Source organism: Aythya marila, assembly GCF_965140915.1.
Source record: "Aythya marila genome assembly, chromosome: 2".
In the NCBI taxonomy this organism is placed as follows: domain Eukaryota; kingdom Metazoa; phylum Chordata; class Aves; order Anseriformes; family Anatidae; genus Aythya; species Aythya marila.
The window spans coordinates 44,885,001-44,912,955 of record NC_139043.1 but is presented as its reverse complement, the minus strand read 5'-3'; the positions used below and the strand labels follow the sequence as shown (position 1 = coordinate 44,912,955).

The 27,955-nt window shown below is 40.1% G+C and overlaps 1 protein-coding gene across 1 annotated transcript; it reads left to right on the top strand.

Annotated features, from left to right (window-relative positions):
* The first annotated feature begins 973 nt into the window (after positions 1-973).
* On the top strand, positions 974-27,955 carry PIK3R4 (phosphoinositide-3-kinase regulatory subunit 4). Its single transcript, XM_082754583.1, has 20 exons — positions 974-1,073; positions 1,331-2,091; positions 3,358-3,491; positions 3,661-4,243; positions 6,541-6,675; positions 8,572-8,793; positions 10,354-10,527; positions 11,723-11,868; positions 13,521-13,724; positions 14,542-14,743; positions 16,293-16,492; positions 17,474-17,684; positions 20,502-20,667; positions 21,506-21,670; positions 22,944-23,155; positions 23,438-23,569; positions 24,937-25,037; positions 26,092-26,180; positions 26,610-26,718; positions 27,341-27,955. The coding sequence occupies exons 2-20, from the start codon at positions 1,362-1,364 to the stop codon at positions 27,509-27,511; spliced, it is 4,086 nt and encodes a 1,361-aa protein (XP_082610709.1). The 5' UTR covers positions 974-1,073; positions 1,331-1,361; the 3' UTR covers positions 27,512-27,955.

The window sequence follows — 27,955 nt, the reverse complement described above, 5'->3', positions numbered from 1 at the left end:
AAGGCCAAAATTACGTTACTGAGTTAGTTATTAGTCCAAAACTCTTCCCTTTACAAGTCATGGGGGACAGCCCAGCAGCCTTGTGGAAAACATCACCAGCAGGCAGCCAGCCTGACAGCAGCCAGGCCTGGCCTCATCCCTCACAGGGGAGAGAACAAGGAAGGCTGATTTTTGGACGATGAAAGTCGCTCTCCTACTGTGCATAAGCTCATTCAAACAAGAACCATGGAATGGCTCTGGGTAAATTCACCAGCAAAAAGATGCAGGGAGGAAAAATGAAATATGTCTTTGTGTATTAATTAAACAAAATTGTGGGGACTGGGGGGAGAGGGAGCTGAGTAGAAATATGAACGCAATGAAGGTCCAAGGTATTGAAGTGCTTTAACAAATCCTCCTGGTGTAGAAAATGGTTCCTTTTCACCTCATAGGAAATTTTGTCATTAGTTTGTGCTGCTCCCACTGCAGCCATGCATCTTTCCAGCTACTTGGTAGGAGCAGCAGCTGCACAAAGGAAACCAAAGGGTGGATGAAAGAGAAGGGAGCAGGGTCCCTTTCCAGGAAGGATTTTGCCAAGTTTGCAATCCCTTTGAAAACTGGAAGGCAGCATTTTTAGAGCCTTATGAGTTCCCTTCTCACTCTGTCGTGCTTAGAAAGGAAGGGCTGAAACCTGGATTTTAATCCTTGGGGAGACAGAATGGGAAGGGTTTGCAAGGATGTGGCAAGTCATCCTTAGCACACCAAACCTGACCCACTCAGCCCTGCTCTCCTCCCCTGGGCATCAAGCAGCCCTGTTGGCCTCAGAAACAAAACACAGGGGTAAAAACGAAGAACCCTGCAAAAGCAAAATTAAAAAAAAAATAATAACCCAGAGCCCAGCTGCCCCTATGCGAGGGACAGCAGCGATGGCGGCGCCGTGAGCTCACATCCTGCACCGCCCCTTCCCCGCCCGCCTCATGGTGCCGGTTCCGCCGCCCTGAGTCCCGCCTCGCTCCATCCCGCGGCCGGGGAGGGGGGTCCCGGCTCTGCCTGGCCAGGGCGAGCCGAGCCGGGCCGTGCCGAGCCGTGCCGGGCCGGTGAGTGCTGGGGAAGGGGCTCGGCTGATGGTGGGGGACCGCAGTGGGGGACAGCCCCAAGTGGCGCAGCCCGCAGCGGGGCCGGAGCGGCGGCGGCGGGGCCCGCTCGGGGTGTGGGGGGGGGACACGGTGGCCGCCCCGGGGCTCCGTGGGGGGAAAGGAGCAAAGTTGTGAATGCTGCCGATGTGGGCCGGGCCAGTTTGGTGTGAAATAGTGTGAATTGTGTTTTTTTTTTTTTTTTTTTTTTATTTCCTGAGGCTGAGAGGTGCCGCCCGCCGGTGCGCCGTCATGGGGAACCAGCTGGCTGGCATCGCCCCGTCGCAGATCCTGTCGGTGGACAGCTATTTCTCCGACATCCACGACTTCGAGTACGACAAGAGCCTGGGCAGCACCCGCTTCTTCAAGGTTGCCCGAGCCAAGCACCGGGAGGGCCTGGTGGTCGTGAAGGTGTTTGCCATCCAGGATCCCACTTTACCCCTGACCAGCTACAAGCAAGAGCTGGAGGAGCTGAAGATAAGGTTGCACTCGGCGCAGAACTGCCTCCCCTTTCAGAAAGCGACTTTGTCCGAAAAAGCTGCCATGCTTTTCAGGCAGTACGTACGGGACAACCTTTACGATCGGATTAGCACCAGGCCATTCCTCAATAACATCGAAAAAAGGTGGATCGCTTTCCAGATCCTTACCGCGGTGGACCAAGCCCACAAATCCGGAGTCCGCCACGGGGACATTAAAACTGAGAACATCATGGTGACCAGCTGGAACTGGGTTCTTCTCACCGACTTTGCCAGTTTTAAGCCAACCTATCTCCCCGAAGACAATCCCGCTGACTTCAATTATTTCTTTGACACGTCGCGGAGGAGAACGTGCTACATCGCTCCCGAGCGCTTCGTCGATGGAAGTATGTTTGCTACGGAGCTGGAGAACATTCGGGATCCTTCGACCCCTTTGGTGGACTTGGCAAATAGCAATCAGCGAACGAGAGGGGAGTTAAAACGGGCAATGGATATCTTTTCTGCAGGTATTTGATCCGGAGAGATCAGTGTGTTCTCCATGGCCGTGTGTCAGGGGTGCACAAAAAGTTTTGTGTGTTTTTTCTTTTATTTTTTTGGTTGTTTTTAACCAATTTTTAACTTTTTTTTTTTTTTTTTTCTACGGTGGGCTTAAGAGAACAGCATGTGGGAAAAACTTGCTTCCTTTAAGCATTAAGACTGAATGCCAAACCTTTCATTCACAGAAAAAGTATAGACACAATACAGTAAGCAATAAAACTTAAGCGCATCATGCTGAGGTGGCTGAGGTCCCAGGGATGCATACTGTATGTCTCATGGGACCCAAGAGGAGGAACCAGTCAGTGGCACACCTAAGATCCACCTGCCTGGGGACTGTCCCAGTTTTCAGTGCAATTTGGCGACGTTGGTTTTCAAAGCCCCTTCTTGTTTAATTTTTTTCCCACAAGTAGGAAGCTGGATAACTCAGTAAGCTCCTCTCATGGTGCTTCTCACAAACATTTGATAGAGCCCCGTTGCAGGAGCTTGTCCTGAGTCTCGGGCTTGTCTTGAGTAACTTGAAAGCCATAAGTTTGGCCTATTTAAAATAATAATAATAATATTTAAAATCTGGATGTAAAGGTAATGGTTACTGCACTTTCACCAGCTGCTCTTACGGCCAAACTTCCATGCTGCTCCACTGATACAGCAGGATGCTGACCATTGGGAGTAAACTGCAGGAATGGGACACAATCCTTTGAAGAAGACATGTATCATATACACAACAGGGGGGATGAGTTTGGCAATTTTGTCACTTCTCACTGCGCTTTTGAGATTGTTTGAGTGAATGTATGCTGTCCCCCAGCATCACTGCAGAAGTAGAGGTTATTCCTTTGCCTTCTGTAAAAGGGCCACTTAGTTTTGACCTCCTGCCTGGTCCACACTTGATTTACTGGCAGACTTCTTCCATGTGACAGTGATGTGCGTTCCTTTTCTGGTGTTGTATTTTCCAACTGGCAGGTGGTTGAAATCAGTGTCTCATGCTTCCTAATTGCAAACTCCTCTGCTGTTGGCAGGTTTGAAATAGAATACCTGGGAGATGTTTCAGGGATCAAGTGCAAAAGCCAGGTTTTGGAGGTGGAAATGCTGACCTATTTCCATGAGCTAATTTGTCAGTTCCTTTGCCTTATTTTTAACTGAGTTAAGATTCACGTAGGTTCTGTGCTTATCCACATATAGGAAACAAAGTCAAAATGTCTGCTTATAATCCTCTGATATCTTTGACTATTTTTTTCCAGGCTGTGTAATAGCAGAGCTCTTCACAGAAGGTGTACCCATGTTTGATTTATCTCAACTTTTGGCTTACAGAAATGGCCACTTCTCCCCTGATCAAGTTCTAAACAAAATCGAAGACCGCAGTATCAGAGAACTGGTAAGGATGGACTACAGCAGTAGAATCATTTGTGTAATCAGTGTGTAGTTTTTCACCTACATTGGTGACAAATTGTTTGTTGATTTTTCTTTTTTGTTTTTTTTTCATTACAAATGTCTAAATCTTTAATCTTTCTCTCCCACTTCCTCCTGCTTCTGCCTTTCTCAAGGTCACTCAGATGGTCCATCGTGAGCCAGATAAACGTTTAGCAGCTGAAGATTATTTGAAACAGCAACGTAACAATGCATTTCCTGAAATATTTTACACTTTCCTTCAGCCTTACATGGCCCAGTTTGCCAAGGAAACGTTTGTATCGGCAGATGAGCGTATATTGGTCATACGTAAAGATCTGGACAACATCATTCACAATCTCTGTGGGCATGACCGCACAGAGAAAGCCGAGGGAGAGACAAAAGAGAATGGGCTGGTTATTCTAGTGTCTGTGATAACTTCCTGTTTACAGACTCTCAAATATTGTGATTCAAAACTGGCTGCTTTGGAACTGATCCTTCATTTAGCACCAAGATTAAGTGTAGAGATTCTTCTGGATCGTATTACTCCTTATCTGTTACATTTCAGCAACGACTCTGTGCCCAGGGTGAGGGCAGAATCTGTGAGGACACTAACTAAAGTTCTTGCTCTCGTCAAAGAAGTGCCACGCAATGATATTAACATTTATCCAGAATACATCCTGCCGGGCATTGCACACTTGGCCCAAGATGAAGCCACTATCGTCAGACTTGCATATGCTGGTAAGACGAAATCCAGTCAAAACTCCAAATCTTTTTTTTTTTTTTTCTTTTCTGTATTTCCTTAACTGTCTCGGCTACTCAAAATGATCCAGCAGCTTGCTGTTTCTATTTCAGTAATTCTCTCCAGAAGTCTCAGAAATTCCTGCAGGTAAAGATGCCCATATTCACCTGAGCTAATTGATTCAGGGGGTGGCAGCAACTTAATAATTTCTGTGAGTTGGCTTGTATTATCAAATGAGTTTCTAGTGTAGGTCTGTGCCCAAAGTAAATAATTACATGTAAAATAATTGGCAAAACTCATTTGCTCTTTGCTAGATTATTTTTTTGTTATACGTATAAATTAACATTCATTTTCCTTCGTGGTTCTGCATGTGAAAAGAACTTGCAGAATGTGTATATTCATTTTGGGTTAGGGCCTGAATGTAGCACATAGCAAGTCTGCTCACAGCTAAGGGAAGGAGTCGGAGTTTAGATCCTCATGCTCAGGGAAGCAGCTCTGCATCTCTTCCCTAAATAAAAAAGAATGTAACAAGTAAAGCCACGTGTCCAAGCAGCCATATATATCTAAGTATGTGAACAGGGCTTTCTGAGCTTACCCACCCTTTGCAGCTTTTATAAATTTATTTTAATTGATGTTTCATTAGCTCAAACTGTTTGCTTGGAGCAGCCCAACTGGAACGAATAAATATGAAACTCGATTTAAAGCATCAGTTTGTTATTATGCTTCAGACTTATTTTCCCACAGAGTGAAATTTGATATTTGGAGCTGAAATCATATTATTTGCTATGTAATAGATTGACTTTGACCTTAGCAGATGTATTCTTCATATTTTATTTAGATATCTGAATTCTGGTGGTTCAGGAAAAGTTTTGTAATGATACCTTCATTTTCTATTTACCAATTACCCTTATTTGCTATGACTAGCATTTTTTACTTTTTACTTTTTTTTTACTTTTTTTAAAAAAGTTTTTACTTTTTTAATTTACAAATCCATCATTCAGTTGAAGGTGATGGCTGGCTTATTTTTTTTTTTTTTAACTAAATAAACTGATAAAGCTCGTTATTGAAGGCAATGTATAGTAGTGAATAGAACCAGATGATTTTGTTCACGTTGGTCTTCCGCATTTAGGGCTTTATAAGAGAAACATTTTTCTCAAGCCTCACTTTTATTTGTAGACTAGGAAAAAAAAAAAACCAACAACACAACAAAACCAAATCTTGTAAAATTCCAGTCTATTCATTATAAAATTCCAATTTAACTAATATAAAGCTGAGCTTGTTAAATAAAGTGAAATGGACAAAACCAAAATGCTATCTCTTTTCCTATAATTGCAAACAGGCTATAGATCTCACTACTCAATAGATTCCAATTGCATCTGCTTAAACAGTTTCTCTTTTTATGTTAAGTGGATTGCCTTTATTTTCAATGCAGCTAGAATATTTTCTGAAATTTGACAGTTATTTGAATTGTAGATGGTTATCTGGCTAAGTTGCCCTCAATTCAAGTAGCTTTTCTTTTAAGAAAGCAATTACATTTCAATAAGTAAATAACAAAATATGTTTTTAAAGGCAGCTTAATGCTTGAGCTACCTTGTGTTACCATCGGCCACTGGTTGGAAGTGGTCAGACTGGTGACTTACCGGATTTGACCTGGGCTGTGTACAGTCTCCATTGGCATGCTGGTGTTGTCTTGGATGAGACTCAGAATGACTGCTTAAGTGGGACTAAAGCCTTGATGGGATTATTCCTGTGCCAGCAGCGGCCTGACCCATATAGCTTGGGTTGCTTCTGCAGCTTCCAAACACAGCAGAATAGTGCCAAATCCCGTGGATAAATATGGGTACGAATGTCCTAACATTGGAATCCAGCCCTCAAGGGTAGCCCTGTTGTTATTCCCTAGGGTACATGTCCTGGCGTGCTGGTTTCTTGTTTGTTTGGGTTGTTGATTTGGGTTAATTGGCCTTTAAGTTCTATCAAGTAACTGAGTCATTAGCCTGAGATTAGGTAGTGGTTAGGGCTAGTTCTAGAAGACTAAAATTAGTTGTTGTTACATTTGATATCCTTACAGTTTTTCCACTTGCTTACATGACATTACTGTGTGATGTACTCAGTAGCTTCTCTGTGGTCAGGGACATGAGTCCCTGAAGTGGGTTAACAGAACATGTTGTGTAATTTCAGTGCTGTTTGCCTGTTGTGACTGGTGTTCTGAGTGGTTTTAATCTCTTGTAAGGGATCATCAGAAGGGTATAAATTGGCAAAACAGAACGATTCTTAACCAAAATGTTTTCCTCTGCAGAAAACATAGCGTTGTTGGCAGAAACAGCTCTGAGATTTCTGGAGTTAGTCCAGCTGAAAAACCTGAATATGGAAAATGAACCAAATGGTGAAGAAATGGATGAAACATCTCAGCCTAGTGATAACTATGACACAGGTATTGTCACGCCTGCTTACCTTGCCTGCTTATAACAGCAAATCGTAGGCCAAAGCTCCTGCTTAGTATTGATTTCACTCAACGCTTGAAGCTTTGCTTTCCTATTAAATGAGAAGAGTGCTTTGCTTCGAGCAGTATCAAAGTGTATCTGATACAGCTTCATGCAGAAACTGACACCTCTGTCCTGAACACTGTGAAAGACAAAAATAAATAAACTAGCACACTTTTCTTCTCCAGAAATTCTCAAGGTATTTGGCTCTGATGCTGACTGACTGGCTGTGTATCCTGCTTCACTCATGGTCCCATAAATAAGTTAGCTGCGTAAAAGTGGCTGTGTTCCAAATACCACTTCCTTTGAAGCGCCAGGCAGGGTTAGCTTTGAAAAATCTGACAAGTTCTAGCATAATCATAGTACTGTATTGTTCAGTCATTCTTTCCCTTCTATTCATACGCCTGGCAATTTTTGTCTGTCTTTTGTCTGAAGATGCTGAAAATGTGAATTTCATTGGACAGTAACATGGCAATCTGTGGTATAGCACAGAAAATGAATTAAAATTCTAAGGATGGCTTTTTTTTTTTTATTTCTCTTGGAAAGGAGGGTTAAGAAATAAGTGGCCTTTGTGTCAGCTTCAATGCCTTTTAGTGATACATAGTTTTCTTGAATAATGCTGGGCAACTTTTCTAAATTGGGAAGAGCTTTTTGGTTAAAAACGTGTCATTTTAATCTACTTAGTCCAGAATAGATCTGTGACTAATTGTAATGATAAATGTCTCGTGCGTACTCCATTTGTCAGGGAAAAATATGTGCTTCAATTATCTTTTAAATAGTTGCAGAACAATGCCTTTAAAAAAAAACAGGGGGCTCCTTTCAGTTCTTCACATAAGCCATTGGGTGTTGAGAATTGCTTAAGCGTGAAAGAAAGGTAGGTCCATCTCACAGGCTACGTTTCTGAGAGATACTGTCCTCTATTCCTCCAAAATAGCTTGGAGATAAAAGAAGTAATGCAAGGAAGAAAATTTTGATTAGTTCTATTCTTTTCATGCTTGCAGAAACTGAGCCTGAGAAATCTGAACCCAGAAGGCAACTTTTCTATGTGACTGACAGTGTTGTAGAAAGCAAATTAACTGGTCTTGTGACTGCCTGTGGGCAAATGGTAATTACTCCTGCAAAGCTGGGATAGCAATATCAGAAAATTTTGCGCTATTTGCTTGAGAACCTCTCTTGTATGGTTTTCAGTATTAGCTTATGCATTAACAGTATTATTACTTCCACTTAATGGAGGTGGTTCATTTTTTAGTTGCATCATGGAATAGAAGCCAGGGGTGAGGTCACTTTCAAAGTGTTTTGTCAGTGTTGTTAGGATGACTGCTAGTATTGAATGAAATTGGAAGTACTTTTTGGAGTATTGTTTATTTCTCTCTGACCTTAATGAAGCGAATCCACACACCTAAGTAAAAATATAGCCTTGATCCGTTGTCAGTTCACACATTTGGAAACTCACAGTCAAATAAACATGTAAAGCCAGAATTGTCTTGAAGTACTTTGTTTACTGTTGTAACAGTGCTGCTTGTTCTAATGATTCTTCACATCTGCATTTCACCTATATGTGAGATGAGTTGGTTCATCCGAGTTGAAGTTATGACAAATTTAGAATTACATATATCTGGGAAGAATATCTCACATTTCTATAGTCTTTGACTTTAGCACTACCCTTTTGCTTAATCTGAAGTCTTTTGTATGCCAGTCCTTGGAACTGTTGGGATCCTGTGGCATTGTCGATCTCAGCAAGTTCTTCAGGGAGTTTTTCAGGATGGTGTATCAGTGTAACTCCTTTAGCAACAGGCAGTATATGTGCACATGCTGTTTCTCACCAATCCAAACGTTCGCTCTTGCAGAGTTGCAAGCGTTGCATGAAATGGTCCAGCAGAAAGTTGTGACTTTGCTGAGTGACCCAGAGAATATTGTGAAACAAACACTAATGGAAAATGGAATAACACGTCTCTGTGTCTTTTTTGGACGTCAAAAAGCCAATGATGTTCTTCTGTCTCATATGATCACTTTCTTAAATGATAAGAATGACTGGCATCTTCGAGGAGCTTTCTTCGACAGCATTGTAGGTAAGTGTGTTTTCAGCCAGCATAGAGAGGTAAAATGTAAAATTTATTTCTGCATATCTTGGAAACTGTTAAGTCATTTCTTATTAAAGATGTGTATAATTCTTAGGAAAGGACCTGCTGCATTATTGTGTGTAAATGTTTCTTGATGGAGTGCACAAGAGACAATGTAAATACAAATATACTTTTTTTTGGTCCAAATATTTCATACAAATGAGACTGACACATTTAAGGCTAGGTTAGATTAACATTAAAAATGAACTTTTTTTTTTTTTTTTAATCCTTTCTAAAGCCACTAATTGAAAAATTTAAATTACAACAAATAAATGCTAAGATTTCTGAAAGCCTTCTAGTGGATGCATTTCTTTACACGTGTGCACGGTCCCATTAACCTCAATAGACCTGTTCATGTGATGAGAACTATGAACCGTTACAGGTTAAAGTTATAATTTGAAAACTTTTGCGCTTTGAAACATCAACGAAAGATTTGAATTGATTCATACAACTTAACAATTTTAAAAACCCCACCAGTGACTTGATGGCTTTTGTATCAGCTGTCTAGTGTATCTAATATTCCACTTATGTTGGAAATTATTCCATATAACTATTGCTCAGGATTTTCAGGCCAGGAAAACTTTCCCACAGCAGACTACAGGATTTGAGTTAAAAAAAAAAAATAAAAAAGGTAGTGCTGGTGCACGGCAAGAAAAAGGAGCACAGCCAAACTTCCAGCAGGGCCATTATGATATGCACATGTTCCATTACAAGCAGAAGCTACAGAATGCTGCACTGGCAAACCCTGCCAAGATGTGATGCTGATAGCTTGTCAGAATTAGTTTAGAGGGACCAATGGGGTAGCCAAAGCACAGGTCACAGTGCCCTGGTTTCTTGCAAACGGCATGTAGAGAGATGTAGTACAACTGAGTGTAAAAACCAAGACATGCAGCCTGCATTTTTAACCCCTTTTATTTCCAGTATCTCTTCAAAATCTCCACAGATGTGTTCTAAATTTGTATTTTTGTCTTATGCTGTGTTACCCAAAGTTTGTGCACTTTTAAAAATGTGAACTAACTCATGTTTAATTATGTGCAGCCAGTGCACATAAGAGTTTAGAAGCCCTTTTTTTTTTAACTTGGGGTTAGTAGAAGATGTAGATTTAGTAATGTTAAATCATTTAACTTCCCATGTTCTATTGTGTTATTGCAAGGTGGTGCTGGTCAATCTAAAAGATTGAAATAAGATTAGAAATAAGTATGCGTCCTTCCTAGTCTTTAACAATTTTTTTTTTTTTAAATCTCTGATTATAATCCGTGTCCCTGGTCTTCTAAGAAATTTTAATGCACATCCTGCGTTTAGCACATTCACGGTTTTGTAGGACTGAGGCCTAGATGTTTGTTTTCTGCATTGCTGTCTCAATATATGCACATATTTCTTGTTTAGATAACTTCCTGGAAAATGTCCTTGCCTTCCAGAGGATCGAGATTTTAAACTTTGGTGAGGAAAGGCAAGGAAGTGCTACTTTGGATTTTTATGTGTTTTCTTTTTGTTTTGTTAATGTTTCAGGTGTTGCTGCTTATGTTGGCTGGCAAAGCTCGTCCATACTGAAACCTCTGCTTCAGCAAGGTCTCAGTGATGCTGAAGAATTTGTCATTTACAAGGCCCTCAATGCTCTTACTTGTATGTGCCAGTTAGGCCTCTTGCAAAAGCCCCATATTTATGAATTTGCTTGTGATATTGGTAAGTTGGAATACTGGAGATTACCTTGTTTTGCTATTAAGGAAAACTTAGTACTGCATAAAGCTTCACAGCCAGCTTAGCTGTCCAATATGCAAACCTGTTGTACTGTTTTAGAGTCTACTTGACTTGAAATTAAGTTAATAAATTGTTGCTTATTGGACTCTGTTAGTGCTCAGAACTCTTTAAAAAATAAAAAAAATCACTTTGGTGGAACAAATTGAAAACATCTTCTCTGACTTTATATAGGATGGCAAAAAAACCCCACAATACTCAAACCTTAAGTCTGAAAACTTTCTGCTTTAAGATCTTTTCTTCATGTCAACCTCAGATCCCTAGTTCCTTTCTGAAAGTTGGTCAGGCACATATCTTGCAAACTGTCTTACCCATTGGCCTTTGATGAACAGGGGAATCCAGTCTTTCAGACAATACATGATCCCTCCTCATCCTGTTTTGAACACCATAAAATTACATCTCACTCATTTACAGTTTATTATAGAACTTTAAAAAATGAGTTGGCCTCTACTTCCTCATCAGGCTTTTCAACTTAATTTAGGCATTCACCAGCTATTTGTAGAAAAGAAAAGACCAACTCATCTTTGAAACTGTCTGCTTCTTCCTGTTACGACTTTTCAAAAGTATTCAGAATTTGAGGCAGATGATCTGTGGTTATATCTCATGACTGGATACTGTCCCTTGATTATAACTTCTTAAAACCCACATAATTGAGACAGACTTTTTAGTCTAACAAGGGAACTGAGAAGTAATCTTATGATATAAACAGTGACTGCGCAAGGAAAAAAGTGGAAGAAGGAAGGAATAAAGTATTTAATTAAAAATGAAAAGAAAAAAAAAAATCACTGTTATTTCAGTGCTCTGTAACTGCCCAGATTAGGGTGTGCATTTATTTTTGGCTTAGTCTCCTTTCCAAATCTAGAGTTGACAATTAGGAAGTGAAATAAATAAACAGGAAAATCAAGCTTTTTGGCAACAGCAAGGAAGCTGAGCGCCACAGGCCCAGTAAACTCTCTGAAATAGTCTTCTCAATTCAGCTGTCAACCTTGGTGCTCTGAAGGAGGAAGGGTTGAATTTGGGGGGTGATTCTAGGGAAGGAAATCATATCACAGACTGCCATATACATGATGATCCTCTCTCTTTAATTTGAATGATGTATTCTAACAGCTTAATTTTCTTTCAGCACCTTTCCTGTGCCATCCTAATCTGTGGATACGTTACGGTGCAGTGGGCTTTATCACTGTGGTAGCACAGTATCTAAATATTGCTGATGTCTACTGCAAGCTAATGCCATACCTCAATCCTTTTATCACACAACCAATAATACAGGTAATATTTCAACTATTAATGTGAATATACCCCAAGCAGTCATAATTCTTAGGTCTGTCATTCTCATGGTTCTGGTTACTAGATTTATTTATTTTTTTCTAATAAGTGTAGAGGTGATACAGTTTTTTGATCTCAGCAAACGTTGACTGAATGGCCGTTGCCATGCATGTTTGAAAGGCTTGTCTTAAATTTGTTATTTGCAGTCACACTGCTGCGATGTTGCACTACTCTGTAGTAAAAGGCATGGAAAGTTGGCTATGACCCAAGTGTTTCTATGCTCTGTGCTTTCATCTACAAGAGTAGTTTGCCCCGCTGGCTGAAAACATGAACAGTCTGCTAGTGTTGCTAGCCTGTGGTTTTCGCAGTGCTACTTGTGTGCTTTGCCCAAGACTAAGAGCAGAGTGCTCAGCATGAGTAAGTTAAGCCATTTCCTAACACAGTATGTCTTGGAATGACCTGCATGATGCTGGTAACATGAATTACCTCGACATCTTTGTGTACAACTTTAGGACCTGTAGATTTCCTCTCAGGTCTTTAAATAGATAAGAAACAGTCACAGTACTTGCATTGAAGAGTGCATCATGTGTTTAACCTTTTTTTTTTTTTTATTTTTTTCCGGGAATCATGCAGCTGGCACCTTAATTAAAATAATATTTTTCTCTGTTTACCTCTTCTTGACTGGCTTTTGCTGTGTTTTAGGCATTGGTTGATAAATATCTGTCTTGCTCATTTCTTGCTTCATTTTTAGTGTACGAATCTTTTCTTTGCTACGCAGTACTAAATATAGTAAGCAAGCAGGGAGTTGGGTTGTAATGAAGAAATCCTCACTCTGGACTAATGTTGAATTTGTATTTCGTGTAGACAGCCTGTTATGAGGAGTAAGTCCCAGACGTTGAATCAACACCTGCCAGAATCAAAAGTTGTTCTCTGTTTTAATAGTAACGAGCAGTCTTTATAAGGACTTCCACAGTTAATGATTCTAAATTATGCCCCAACCCATTGGTTTCTTGTGACTGTTTACTAAACTCGCAATATGCTTTTGATTATTACGTAATTACATTCTTGTGCATCCTTATACCATTGCATACACTGAAGGAAAAAGACAGTAATTGGACTGATCCAGGAGCTCTTCTATTTAATACTTTTAGAGGGTAAATGTAAGACAAAGAGTGACACAGTTTGAAATAGTGTTGCACTACTAGTGGAATTCTTAATTCCACTTAGCAATGCCAAACTAAAATTCTGAGACTGCTGGGAGAACAGGGAAAGAGAATTGAGAAAATCTGATATATCTGGAATGAACAACACAGGGAGAGATTTTATTTTCAAGAAAGCAGAGAAATTGAATTTAGATTATTGGCATAATCATGTGCAATAATTTCAATATGCTATGTGATCATTGTGTTGTTGTTATTGTAAGCTTAAAAGTATCTCTTCAGGACAGAGTTTAAAAGTAGCTTTTAGAGCAAGCCTTCATAGGAAGATATTTTTATTAATATTTGTACTTGTCCAGTTACCGATTTGTGAGCTAGGGAAAAAAAACAAACAAACACAAACTACTGTAGACATGAAACTACAGCACTTACTGTTAGATTTCTCCATATCTATATGGATATCCTCCATGTTGACTGGTTTCTTTTTTTGAATTGCAGATAGATAAAGAAATAGTTTTGCTAAGTGTACTTAAAGAGCCTGTCAGCCGTTCCATATTTGATTATGTCTTAAGATCGAAGGATATCACAAGCCTCTTTCGACACCTTCTGATGCGTCAGAAGAAGAGGAATGGTGCTCTCCCTGACTGTCCACCCCCCGAGGACCCTGCCATTGCACAGCTGCTGAAGAAGCTACTTTCACAAGTGATTGTTTTTCATTTGTAATTTGAGAGTCTTGGGCTCTGTATGTCTCTACAGTAACCCTGCAGTTGCTCTTAGAGGCTTCTGGTCTGAGGTTCTGATCCTTCAAACTGTTGACTTCACTGATTTCAGTATATGCTTGCAGGACAAACAGTTCAGAAGTCATGGAAGAGTCTTACAAGATCTACCAGAAATAGGGCGGCCTTATGTCTGGATTTCCCAAATATATCCTCTTTTTATAGACTTCAGTTGTATGTCTCAATTTCTGACGTACACAATATGTCAGTGTTACAGAATATGTGCTGTGTAGAGTGCTGTAGAGGAGAGCATGCATTTGTTGAAAAGACAAACATGCAAATAACAGTGCCAAGGCCAAAGGGAACTGAAAAGTTTTGAGGTTTACATGTGAAGAGGGGAACGCTAAGAATCACCCACACAAAGTAGTGAGAAGTGGGACGAGGAAGGACTGCAGCTATGTGTGTGTGGTTGGGTTTTGTTTGTTTTTTCCTATGTTTTGTGGGCTGTAAGAATAGCTGAGGTGGCAATTAAGCAGATTGCACCAGACAGTGATCCGATATTAAGTGCAATTCTGCTTTTTCACCATTCCTAGGCATTTACCTGAAGAAGAAAGATGTACTACAGCAACTTACCCAAAGCTCATATCATATGAATGATAGACTGGTGTCTTGAGTTCTGGGGATGTGCTGCTCTATCCCTTTGCATCTGAGACAGTCATTAGTCTTGCTGCTGCTTGCATCTTCATGCTTTGATTCATGTTCTTGCTCAAAAAAGAAATAACATCTTTTCTCTCATTCTGCAGGGGATGACTGAGGAGGAAGAAGACAAACTGTTAGCACTGAAAGATTTTATGTTAAAATCAAATAAAGCTAAAGCCAACATAGTGGATCAGAGCCACCTACACGACAGCAGTCAGAAAGGAGTGATCGACTTGTCAGCTCTGGGAATAACTGGCAGACAAGTGGATCTTGTTAAAACAAAACAGGAGCCTGATGACAAACGCGGTTGGTATATTTTGTGGTCTATATAGATAAAGTATTGTTTTTCCTTCAGAGAACGAAGTCTTTAGTTTACTCAGCAATTCATCCTACATAACTTTCACCATCCTCACAGTTTGCAATAAGGAAATCTAGTGAAGTTTCTCTGTAGTTTGCTGCTATTTGAAACATGAGGGGCTGGAATGCTCTCTGCAACAGTGAAAGATAAGAATATTGTGCTTTTAAGAGTACTTAAATAACGTTGCATTTGCAGTAGCAATATGCACAGGTTGTATGTGCTGATTGCAACAAACAGGACTAGAGACCCGTGGTAAGTAAGTGTAAATTGTGAAGGATACATTTCTACTATCTTTGTTTCCTCTTAAGAAGTGATGAGATCTTTAAAGTTGAAAATCCAGGATGCTTTCTTGAGGTGGTATGGGGAAGACTGAAGCATAGGTGTGAAACAGGCTAGCACTGAGGAGTGTTGTCATTCATCCAAGTACATACTTTTTTTGCTTTAGAGTTCATCTGCCTCTCCACCCTCATTTTACTTTGTTTCCTGCTTTCCTTTATGCTTAAAAAATAACAACAAAAATAAACACACAGAAAAACACCTCTCGTATTCCCTGGCTCACCTTTTAAATCCACTTTCTGCTAACCTTTTTCCAGTTGTCTGTATCCTCATAAGTTTTTCTTCTAGGTGATGTTTGATCTTCCTCTTAGCTCTTTCAACTTGTAGGTCCCTTCTCTGTATGCCACTGTTAAGTTCTGTGGTTTAGGTGTAAAATACAGAAGTATATGCAAACCATGTAACTATTGCCATCTTATTTCCATAACTGAGATACTCTCTGCAAATGTTTTGCATCTAATTTTAAAGGAAAGTACAAAAGTACCGGATTTTTCATTTTTGTACATCCTCTGGAGTGAGGAGTGGGCAGGATTTAAAAGTTAGTAGGTGGAGTATGTGCTTCGTGTGATTTCTTTTATGCAAAACTCTTGTCTGCAAAGTCTTTGTGCCTTCAACTTTCCTTCACTGATTTCATCCAAATCTAATTTGTCACATGTTTTGATTTCACTTTCTGTATTTTACAATTTTAAGTGACTCCAAAAGAATGATGAAAATACATTTCCTGTTTACAGATAACATTCTTGAATCTACAGATGATGTGATTTTGATAGAAAACTGATTGTATTTGATTTATGTACTGTTCTATTACAAACTTATCCCAGACTTATGCCAATAAAGGAGTAACACTTGCAAGGAAGAATTTTTCACGTGGAGTCTAATTTTGCAGCTTTATAAATAGAAAATTTCACGATACTGGAATGAGTCAATTAGGTTTAATAAGGTGTAAACAGAGCACTTGCCACGTGCTCTGTTTGCTTCATAAAGCCCTGTCAGCCAACTTAAACCACCTAGCAGTGGTTTTTCTCCATTAACTATATAGATAATAAATTGGCATGCAGACATTAGTCTCATGTGTAGTCTGAAAGCAATGACCAGCCTAAATGAACGTTGTCATCATTGCATTTATTCTCTCTCTCCCCTCCCTCATGCCCCAACTGCTTATAGCTAGAAAACATGTAAAGCAAGATTCAAATGTAAATGAAGAATGGAAAAGCATGTTTGGGTCCCTGGAACCATCTAACATCTCCCAGCCGATACCCAAAGGACACGGGCAAACGACTGATCCTGAGTCTATCCAAGCTGGGAAACCACTTCGTTCAGAGTCCTCAGCTGGCATTTGTGCTGCTTTGTCATCCTCTCCACAGGTACTGCTGAAAAACATCATCTTTGCATCTTTCATCTTAAACTGAGATGATTCAGTTGTTTTAACGTGGAGTGGGACTATGGGAAGTAGTTTTGTTTTGTTTAGAACTTACTTTAAACTGTTGCTGTTCTCTGGTGTTTTTCTCCAGCAGAGTAGCACTTTAAACTTCTTATTTTTAAAATATGAATTAAAAGAGGAGGGAAATAAGTTTAGTCACTTAAACAAAAAAGCTTTGCTAACAAACGTATGCTTTGCATGAAGGCATGGAGCTTTGCGTAACAGCCAATTGTTAGATAAGCTGTTCTGCCAGGAAAGACTTCTCCTCAAGTTGTATGCTTGGATACATGTTGTGAGGAAGAGATGAGATACCATGACTTTAAATTGGAAAATAGGAACTAGTGTATCAAATCATAGCTGCCTGTAGACATCCTGTACCTGTAATACTTGGTACTGGCTACAGAAGGATGGGCAGGGAGCTTTGCAAGCTGGGGAAGCATCTCTTGACACTGAGCTCTGCTTTCTATTCAGTTTCTAGTTGGAAATTAACTTCTGCTAGCTTTAAATGAGTGTCCACTCTGAACTGAGGTGGAAACACTTCGCGCTTTTATTTTTCAAGCCAAATATAAGCAATTAATCATTTGGGAGCTAATCTGTAATTCTGTCAGTCTTAAGAATAACTGTTCCTGTAGTCATCACGTGGAGGTGTGTACAGCACAGCACATTAGTTCCCACAAGTAGAACACAGAACAGACTAGGCAAATGGGGTAGGGTAACTGAATGGTTACATTTTTCTATAATTTTCACTCTTTAATTGTTTTCAAAAGTGATGTTTTTGATTGAATTTGTATCATGATGGATATGAAATATGAAATTGTCAATAATGTTGTTGCTGTTGTATATTTGTATTAAAAGCAATCACTTCTGCAAACATTTACCATTGTAGAATGTAGGGCATATATTTTTAAGTGCTTATCTGTTGCAGACATCCGATGGAACAGTTGTTCAACCCAGGAAACCGACGATACAGGTACCGAGCAGTTCGGTGTCCCCATCTGCATACCAGCTACGCATCACCACTTGCAAAACCGAACTTCAGCAGCTGATCCAGCAAAAGCGAGAACAGTGTAATGCAGAAAGAATTGCCAAGCAGATGATGGAGAATGCTGAGTGGGAGAGCAAGCCTCCACCTCCAGGTAAAAAAAAAAAGACACAAAAGAAGAGTTAAAACCTATTAATTCCAAGGAAAAATGCAAAACATTAAGAAAACAGGAAATTTTAAGCAATATGCCTGCTATGCAGAACACCTATTTAGCAAAACATATCTGTGACCTGTGAAAAAGGATCTGGACCCTAGATCTTTATTTTTCCAGTAGTGGACCCAAACCACTGGTGTAAAGCCCAGGGTGTGCTACCTGTTCCAGAGAGTTTTATGAAGCAGGATGTTTGCAACAGGGTACATGGCAGATAACTTGCCATCCTTTAGCAGCCTGTAGCTTGGTTTCAGCAAGGGGAGAAATGCTGTTGGAAGGTGAGAACTGTGAGTATTGTTACTCAGGGAGTGACTCCAGAATTTCAACCATCCTGTGTGAAAGTTTTAAACTCTCAGCCAGGTTTTCTTAACCAGTGGCACACATACTGGGCTGAGCTGTTTGAGCTGCCCTTGTTTACAAAGGAGCCTGTCACTTCCCACGGTTGTAATGGTGATATAGGTGCCTAGCCATAAACAGATGTGTTCCCACACTACACTTGCTTTCAGAGAGGAAGGAAAGCCGTTTTTACCTCTTCTTCCTTTTTCTTTACCAGAAAGGAGCAACGCCCAGGTTTTGCTAAACAGGGTTTTGGCGGCAACTGTGGAGGAAATGTGCACAATTTTAAATTTGTCACCTTCCTATGACCCCAACTTAAATTTTGATGCTCAAAATTAAGTTTGGAATTTACCCAGATTAGCCCTCAAAATTTTCTGCTGGTATTGTCCACTCCATGTGCTTGTTACTGGGTATCCCTTATGGAGATTCCAGGCTAAGGGGAATTCATGTGCTTAAATTCCAGATGTTAGCAGAGTCTGTACTAGCTAGGCGTGCAGTGATCAACACTACGATGCTAAAGTCTTTTGGTAAATCTAGCATAAAGGTACATACATATAGCTAGGTGTATACAGCTACCACATCAATTTAAGGGAAGTTGTTGAAAATTACAAGGAAACTGATCAAGCCAGATAGCATTTTAACTTAGCTAACTGTGATTGAGCTTGGATAAGTTATGGTTTTGTCTTTTGAAGGGAGTTTTAGAACTTATGAAATAATGTGTCCTAATACAAGTGGCTGATTTGCTCAGCCACAGAAGGGATTGAGTGCCAGAATCATAAAATCATCAAATGGTTTGTGCTGGAAGGGACCTAGAAGATCTCCTCATTCCAACTCCACTGCCATGGGCAGGGTTGCCACCCACTAGATCGGGTTGCCCAAAGCCCCATCCAACCTGGCCTTGAACACATCCAAGGGTGGGGCATCCACAGCTTCTCTGGGCAACCTCTTCCAGTGCCTGCCACACTCATAGTGAAGAATTTCCTCCTAATATCTGATCTAGATCTCCCCTCTTTTAGTTTAAAACCATTCTCCTTGTCCTATCGTTATCTGACTGAGCAAAAATGTTGCTCTCCATCTTTTTGTAAGTCCCCTTTAAGTAGCGAAGGGCTACGATGAGGTCTCACCGGAGCCTTCTCTTCTTCAGCCTGAACATCCCCAGCTCTCTCAGCCCTTCTTCACAGGAGAGGTGCTCCAGCCCTCTGATCATCTTTGTTGGCCTCCCCTGGACCCTCTCTAACACCCCCACATCCTTCTTGTGCTGGTGGCCCCAGAGCTGGATGCAGCACTCCAGGTGGGGTCTCACAAGGGCAGAGCAGAGGGGCACAATCCCCTCCCTCACCCTGCTGCCCACCCCTCTGCTGATGCAGCCCAGGATGCAGTTGGCCTTCAGGGCTGCAAGCACTCACTGCGGGCTCATGTCGAGCTTCTCATCCACCAGAACCCCCACGTCCTTCTCTACTTCCTAATGTTTAATCTAAGCTAAATCTTTAGTTTAGTCTAAAGCCACTACCCTTGCCCTATCCCTACACTCCCTGACAAAGAATCCCTCCCCAGCTTTCCTGTAGGCCCCCTTTAGGTACTAGAAGTTCTCTATAAGGTCTCCCCAGAGCCTTCTCTTCTCCAGGCTGAACAACCCCAACTCCCTCAGCCTGTCCTCACAGGAGAGGTGCTCCAGCTCTGATCATCCTCATGGCCTACCTCTGTACTTGCTCTAACAGGTCTATGTCTGTTAATAATTTTTATATTTGAAGTTTCTGTGTTACTCTGAAATTTGCTGTAGTCTCTACTTCATTAATCTTCACCTGTTGTTAATCCTTCACTGAAGCAGACGCCTGTTAGCAGTGAAGCTCGATATGTCTGCTTTGCTTATGTCGGAGGAGGAAACATCACACAAATCTTGACAATTGCCTGGCAAGAGTTACTGCATGGCTGCTCAAGTCCTCAATTTCTTTTTGAAGGACTTGAATAAAGTTTCCTTGGGATTTAGTAGAGCTGTAACTTTGTTTTATTAGGTACATAAAGCTGATGTGTAGCATGTGCTGCAATGCTGAGCCTGTCACTTCAAGCACTACATAAGCCTGCTCAGATGTGTTGCTCGCTATGTGCATTTGGGGCATTTAAGGGATTTCATTTCAGAGCACAGAAGTATGCATAGGCTGATTACAGGTGATCTGTGCACTAGTTTCTCTATAAAAGAAAACATTTACTCAGTTCTGCCCATAGACTTTAGTTCAGAATTGAACAAGCTTTTGCCTTGAACTTTTAAAATGCATTACCTGTGTGTTTTCAGTGCCTTCTGTGCTTTGGAACTGTAATGACTGTCATCCACCAGAAGACATACTGGGATAGATCAGGGGAATTTTCTTGTTCCTATTAGGTTACAAAATTAACCCCAAACTTTCTGTTTTTGTGTTTTCCCTGTAGGATGGCGTCCCAAAGGGTTGTTGGTAGCTCACCTCCATGAACACAAGTCTGCAGTGAACCGCATTCGGGTCTCTGATGAACATTCCATTTTTGCTACTTGTTCAAATGATGGCACAGTGAAAATCTGGAACAGCCAAAAAATGGAAGGAAAAACCACTACAACCAGGTAGTTTTAAAACTCATAAGACTATGGGGGCTACTCTTTAGAGTAAAAAATGGACTAGAGCTCAGAGGAAATACAAATCACTTGTGGCTATGTTAGAGATTTTATTATTGAAATATACTGATGTTTTTCTTGGCATGCAAGCCTAAAATACTAGTTTGCATTTGCAAACCTTTTTCTTTCATTAATCAATTAAAACAGCAGAGGGAGTGCTTCACAGTTGTAATTACAGGCTCTTCATTTCTAAGCATAAACAAAAATATTTTGGTGCTACTGTTTAAAGCCATCTGAGTTTGTTTGGCATTTTTTTTTGTTGTTGTTTGTTTTGTTTGTTTGTTTTGTATTGTTTTGTTTTCAACAAAGTAGCTTTATTCTAAGCTGTCTCATCCAGATACGTGATGCGGGAAAGCTGTATTGTTGATTGAAACACAGATAGGAGGATATGAGGCTGACAGGCTCTGCCAGAAGTATCTTTGGAAGAAGAGGATATGCCTGAAAATACTTTTGAAAAAGAGGCAGTAGCCTGCAGTATCAGTTATGTAACAGTAACTACAGTATGCTACTTTGATAGAGATCTAGGTTAGACTGTTATTTTTCAGTAGACAAATGTGTGCTGCTGCAGTTGGAGACTGTCATAGCCTAAAGGGTCAAAGATGGACAGTTAAGCTTGCAGAAGCAACTCTGGCTTTGTTGCTCTCTAGTTTTGCAACACTTAGTAAACATTCTCAGAGCTCTCTCAGGAGCCAGTGGTTTTAAATAGGTATTTGTGGTAATGTAAATAAAAATTAATTCTCTTAAAATACATTTCCTCTCTTTCTCCCCCTCCTCTTTTACTGTTCAGATCAATTCTGACATACTCTCGAATTGGAGGACATGTCAAGACGCTTACATTCTGCCAAGGCTCGCATTATTTGGCTATAGCTTCAGATAATGGGGCCATCCAGCTTCTTGGTATTGAGGCTTCAAAGCTCCCTAAATCTCCTAAAATTCATCCAATACAAAGCAGGTATGTACTTAAAGCATTTAAATCTCACCACGCAGCTCAAGCTGTTAGTGTATTCCTCACTTAACGTGTCTTTGCTCCGTGCTTCTTGCTGGCTGATCGATCCCAGGCTGTACTGGAAGGCTATAAGCAGTGATCTTACCCTGCTTCGTAAAGACAGGTTGAAAAGCAACAGTGGAGGGATGAGGATTTATAGCTCTAGGCTATTGGTATCTCCTGTGTCACCGGTCTCATTATGAGCTTCAACCAGTCACTCAGTCTGAATATTTCTCAGTTCTTTTATTTATGCACTGGGATTGGTATTTTCTTACCTCCACTGTTACAATGTTAACATTTATAAAGTAAGTTTGGAGATTCTTTTTAGAGGTCATTATTCAAAATGAGCAATAAATGCGTTGGCCTCAGGCCTGCAGTGTTTTGTCCCAGGCTTTTAAGGTGAGTAAGGTCGCAAACATACATGTATGAGAGATAAGATGCTATTTAGCAGAATGTTTGGGGATGATTTAGACCTTTCTTACCTGTCTCCATGTAAGTGATTTTGAATAGCTGGTACTGATTCAACAGCTTAATCTTCCTGCAACAAGAGAGGAACACATCCAGGCTCCATCAAATTTAGCATTTGTCTCAAAGACTGTTTTTTGTCCAAAGTAAGGTTTTTGTTTCAAATGTCCTCTCTTACTGGGATTAAGTTCGTAAATGAAGTAAGCAAAATCTAATGGAGATGTAAACTACAGACCAGAGACATGTTTCCCTTTTGGTGTATGCTGTCTTTGTGTCTGAAGAAGTTTCCATTTGCACACACACTGAGTGGCTGAGTACAATTCTGGCAGTATGACAGTGGAGAGGAAAAAAATAGAAAAGGTATGTGTTCCTGCCTGTAGACTCTGGGTAGATTCATATCTGATAAGCATGGAACATGAATCTGAGAGAAATATCTGAAACAAAGAGAGCCAGAGCACTGCAAAGAACATGCAAAGAGCTCTTGACAGTATTTTACTAGCCCGCAAAAGGCCTGCAGGTTCTTCAAGCAGAGAGTTTTCAGAGAGTGTAAGCATCCGTTGCACTAAGAGTGGAAAGTTGATCCCAAGGCAGATGCCTTGAAGTAATATGAAGAAAATGCTGGTTGGCCTCAGCTATTGAAAGGAGTCTTAAACTTGGGAGTAATATTTTTGGCAGGGGGGTTGGACCCGATGATCTTTCAAGGTCCCTTCCAACCCCTTCAATTCTGTGATTCTGTGATCTGTTTCTAATTTATTTATTTATTTTTTTAACCCAGGTCTCTAGATTTGAAGGATGATGGCTGCGTGGTAGACATGCATCACTTCAATTCCGGAGCGCAGTCAGTGCTGGCTTATGGCACAGTTAATGGGTCTCTGGTTGGATGGGATTTGCGATCTAGCAGCAACGCTTGGACGCTGAAACATGATTTGAAGTTAGGCCTCATAACTTCATTTGCTGTGGACATACACCAATGCTGGCTGTGTATTGGTAAGCCTGTATTTCTTACGAGCTGTTTTTTGTGTCCCCACTTTGGTTTTCTTTTACAATAACTGTAGCTCAAGTTTCTGCTTGATTTGATTGACTAGAATATGTTGTTCTCTAAGAAGGGGAAGGAAATACCTCCTGATCTAATTGTGGGAAGTATTTTGTTCTATAATTATTTGAGGGTGAGGTCCCATCTCTCTAGAAACAGAGCACAACAAAGATGTTAAAACTGTGTAAAAACACGTGTAATTGTCCCTCTGACTGTAGACAGCTGTCTTTCACCAGGCACAAGCAATGGTACCATGGCGTGCTGGGACATGAGGTTTCAGTTACCAATCTCCAGCCATTCTCATCCTTCCAAGGCCCGAATCAGACGCCTGCTCATGCATCCTGTCTATCAATCCTGGGTAATTGCAGGTAAAAGATCTTAAACTTACCCTCATAGTTGCCGTAGGTTGTCACTGAAGAAGCTTCTGTTTCAACTTCTGCTTCAATCCCTGGGTCTTCTTGTTTGTTTGTTTGTTTGTTTTCTTCTCTTGTAGTTTTTCTTGTGCTTTGCTTGGGGAAAGGAAAAAGGGGAAGTTCATACTTGTATTCTACCACTGTGCCCTTCTTGGCTTTTTAAATTTAAAAAAGAGAGAGGAAAAAAATAATAATTAGTGCTAAGCCATTATGAAAACGACAGCCTTTCCAATTCTCATCTTCTGGAGCATTACAACTCTTGTGAGTGTCCCTCCCTGTGTGCTAACACATCACTCTTTATGGACAAAATGGTATAAAAGACAAAACCTGATCTTGTGCCATACATCAAAGTTGATGGGAATTCTGCCACTGCCTTCAGTGCCTTTGTACAGCAGAGACTGGAAGGTTGTTCCATGTCCAACTGCCTCTCGAATCTGATCCAGCTGTGTCATGGGTTAGAGCTTTCTAAAAACTTCTGAGAGTCTTCATCTGGTGTACTCACAGCTGCTTCATCCTCACCACATGTAGCCCCATCATACGCTGTGCGTAAGGAAAGGGCTTTTAAGTGTTTGTGTCAGGAACATTCTGAAGTGGATAAGTAGCTGAAACTAATCCTACAATAACAAAGCTGATGAAGTTGCTACAAAATGAGAGCGATTTGAGTTTCATATCTTACTTAAACTTGCTTCTTAGGTTTGACTACTTTTAGTAATGAACCACCCTGGGACCTAAACAAATTTCTTTAAAAACATGTAAATAAAGGAAGCTACTCTGTGCTTTCTATTTTTATTTTTTTTTTCTTCTCTGATCAAGAATAAATTAGTGACAAAATTAATCATTTTGGAATATTATTCCAAATCCTTGCCTGCTAAGGTGATGCCAAGCATGAAAATATTCCCTTTAACAGAATTCTTTGCCCGTCTACACTAAACTTGGGTGTGAAACTTCATTGTAGTTACTGAACTTGATAACTTTGGATTGCTGTCTTATCTGCCCAGGAGTAATCTCCAAAGTCAGCAGTGCTGAACCGATCATCTATCATTCCTAAAGAAGTATGTGAAGTTATCTAGGGAGGAAACAATGAATTTTAACACCTTTTTAAAGGGTTGGAGATTAAAGTTCTCTTAAGGGAGGCACTGTAGTGCTATCAAGGGATAAAATCGACAAAATGCATGCATGGCTGATAAAGCAAGACTAACAAATGCTGCAGAGAGCAAGTGAAGAGCATCTCTGTGACATCCTCTCTGTCATGTTAGTAAAGTGAGTAGTGAGAGCCAAGCCACATGTTTTATTTGTATGCATTGGCATTATCTTCACTTTAGCTGTTCAAGGCAACAATGAAGTCTCCATGTGGGATATGGAAACTGGTGATCGACGCTTCACTTTGTGGGCCAGCAGCGCACCGCCTCTTTCAGAACTGCAGGTCTGGTCTTTTTCTCTTCCCACTTCTGTTCTGTAGCTGGGGCCAGAACAACCTCAAACTCCATGCTGTGCATCAGTACAGTTACCTGTCTCCATGGCCTTGCCAGTTGCACCAGCAACTTGCCCTGGTATTTATTTTGGCACCACAATTGTTTTGCTGTCAAAATTAAATCCCCTTTGTAAAACAGTAGTGTAACTTGAATCTGCATTGGTATCTTCCCCTCTCTGTGAAATGTACTTGTGACGTTCACTTGTTATATCCAGTCACATTCTCACAAAACCAGTGAGCCAGGCAGGCCTGTACAGATTTTTAGCAAAGCCAAAATTTATGGTATGGCATTTTGTACGTACTTTTACTTGTAGTTTCTGGGATAGAGGGTACCTCATTAAGCATCTTTTCTTTTGTATGTTCATTTTGTAATATAATGCCACTGCTACACTTAACTGGCAGTTTAGAGCATGAAGTTCCTCTGCTTCCAGGAGTTAATTGGGGAAGGAGCAGTCTGGGAGATCTTTACGTACACAAAAATAACCCCATGTTCTTCTATAAGCATAGTAAATGCAGATCTGGAATCCACCTAAACTTGAATTTGTATGTACTAGAAGGACTGCAAGTTCAGTTCATTTTGGTCACACATTTTGCAAAACCAAACAGGAAACTTTGTGATTCAGGCTAGTTTTCTGCTGTTATATTCCTTCCTTAACGACTTCGTCATGTAAAAGTTTGAGCATCCATGTGCTTCTCAATATGATTCACCTGCCTGATTTTGTTAGAAATATTCTTTCTTATTTGCCACCATTGAGAATACTTCTTGGTATCTTGGAAATTACATTACAAAGGGTTTAATCCATTGCATTGATCTGTGAACTGTAAAAAACAAAAGGAAGCAATTTACTTTAATATTTTAAGATGTGGCCTGTTTACAAGGTAACTTGGCATTTGTCACAAATATTTGGAAATTGTATGGATGAATATGATAAAGAATGCATTTACTTTGTGAAACACGGCAACAGCTTTTGATAGTACTTTTTTATATGTTCCTTTTTCCTAATAGCCTTCCCCTCACAGTATCCATGGAATATACTGTAGTCCAGCATCTGGTAATCCCATATTACTGACAGCAGGCTCAGACATGAAAATAAGGTAATGAAACCTACACCATTTTTGTTTGACACTCTCCCTTCTACCCTTGCCAGTGTATTAAGTTCTGCAAAGCATTGCATAAGTAAGCTCCAAGAAGCCAAAACACTAATGCTGAAGATGCATTCGCTAGTAAGCATCAGTGAGCAGCAAAAATTGTTCTCGACAAAAGCAGTGCAAAACTGTGCTTCCCTGAGATGCAGTCTGTACCATTCTGTAAATTAGTTGATAGGCTGCATGTCAAGAAACAGAAAACTAGCATGTCTAAGCATTATATGAATATTGATTTCTCTACATCTTTGTTCCACCAAGTGTGGAAAGCATGCAGTATTTGGTCTCACTCATTTTCACCATAAGAGTAAGACAGGTTTCAAACAGCCATATTGAGTTGATTAAAAATTTTAACAGCTTTTTTTTCTTCTTTCTGTTTAGGTTTTGGGATCTAGCTTACCCTGAGAGATCATACGTTGTTGCAGGAAGTTCTAATTGCCCATCTGTTTCCTACTACAGGAAGATAATTGAGGGCACAGAGGTGGTTCAGGTATTTTTGCTTTGTTTGATAGATACCTATTTAGCTTGCCTTTGGGTTGGCCCTCTGGGTTACATTAATTTCATGATGCCTTTAACTACAACTCTCTCTTAATTTTTATGGATGGTGTCAGCATTGGATTTTGACATAGTTAGGAAGAAGTTATTTTAAAAGAAAAAAACAGTTGTTTCTGAGAAAATTAGGCTTACTAAATAACACATGCAGGAGCCGCATCATATGTTTCTTTTCTTATTTTCCTTCTGTTGAATAGGCTTTTATAAAAACTCTTGGAAAGCTCAGATGTATGTGTTGCTGTAACCTTTTTTTTCCCTTGAGGAACATCAAATCTTATTAGTTTGTGTCATTGAAATAAATATGACAAATGACCATGATTTTCCCTAATGAGCTGTTATGTCAGTTCAAATCAAGACTTGGGTTGTATGTTATGAAAAGAAATGAACCAAGGAATAATCATAAGAGAACCATCGAAAGGTGGAAGGTTTGGGTTTTTTTTTGTTATTTGTTTGAAGAGGGGTTTTTTGGTCTTCATATGCTGACAAACTACTATAAGGGGCAATAACTCTTTGCAAATCTCACATTTCTCTAAATATATATGTATTTTTTTACTTTACAGGAAATTCAAAACAAGCAAAAAATGGGGCCCACTGATGAGACCCCTCGGAAGGGTCCAGAGTCTCTACCAGTTGGACATCATGATATTATCACAGATATAGCAACTTTCCAGACCACTCAAGGGTTTATAGTAACTGCATCAAGGGATGGGATTGTTAAAGTGTGGAAATAAAAGTTGTACTAATATATAGTATGTAAATATTTGTAATAAAGAAATAGTGTTATAATGAAGTTTTCAAGGACTACTTCCAGATCATGGAATAGAATGGACTTTAAAAGACTGTAAAGGGGGTGATAAAATCAGTTACCAGTGTCCTACCACCCTGTTAAAAGCACTTCTTAATCACTTTTTTATTAAAGGTGTTTAGTATCTATGGCATTTGCTTGAAAGGCTGAGCAGTTTTTGAAGAAATTGTTTAGCCTAGTTTGTCACTGTTCTTCAAGGATCTTTCAGAAGATGATTGAAAGAAGTCCCACACATCTAAATGCACAAAAAGGAAACAGCTGGCACAATATTTCAACATCTGACTGCTGCTGCATTGAATCTGAGAAATGAAATACCAACCAGTGCACTAATGTCCCTGTATATTCTAATAACTATAATAAAGTCCACTTG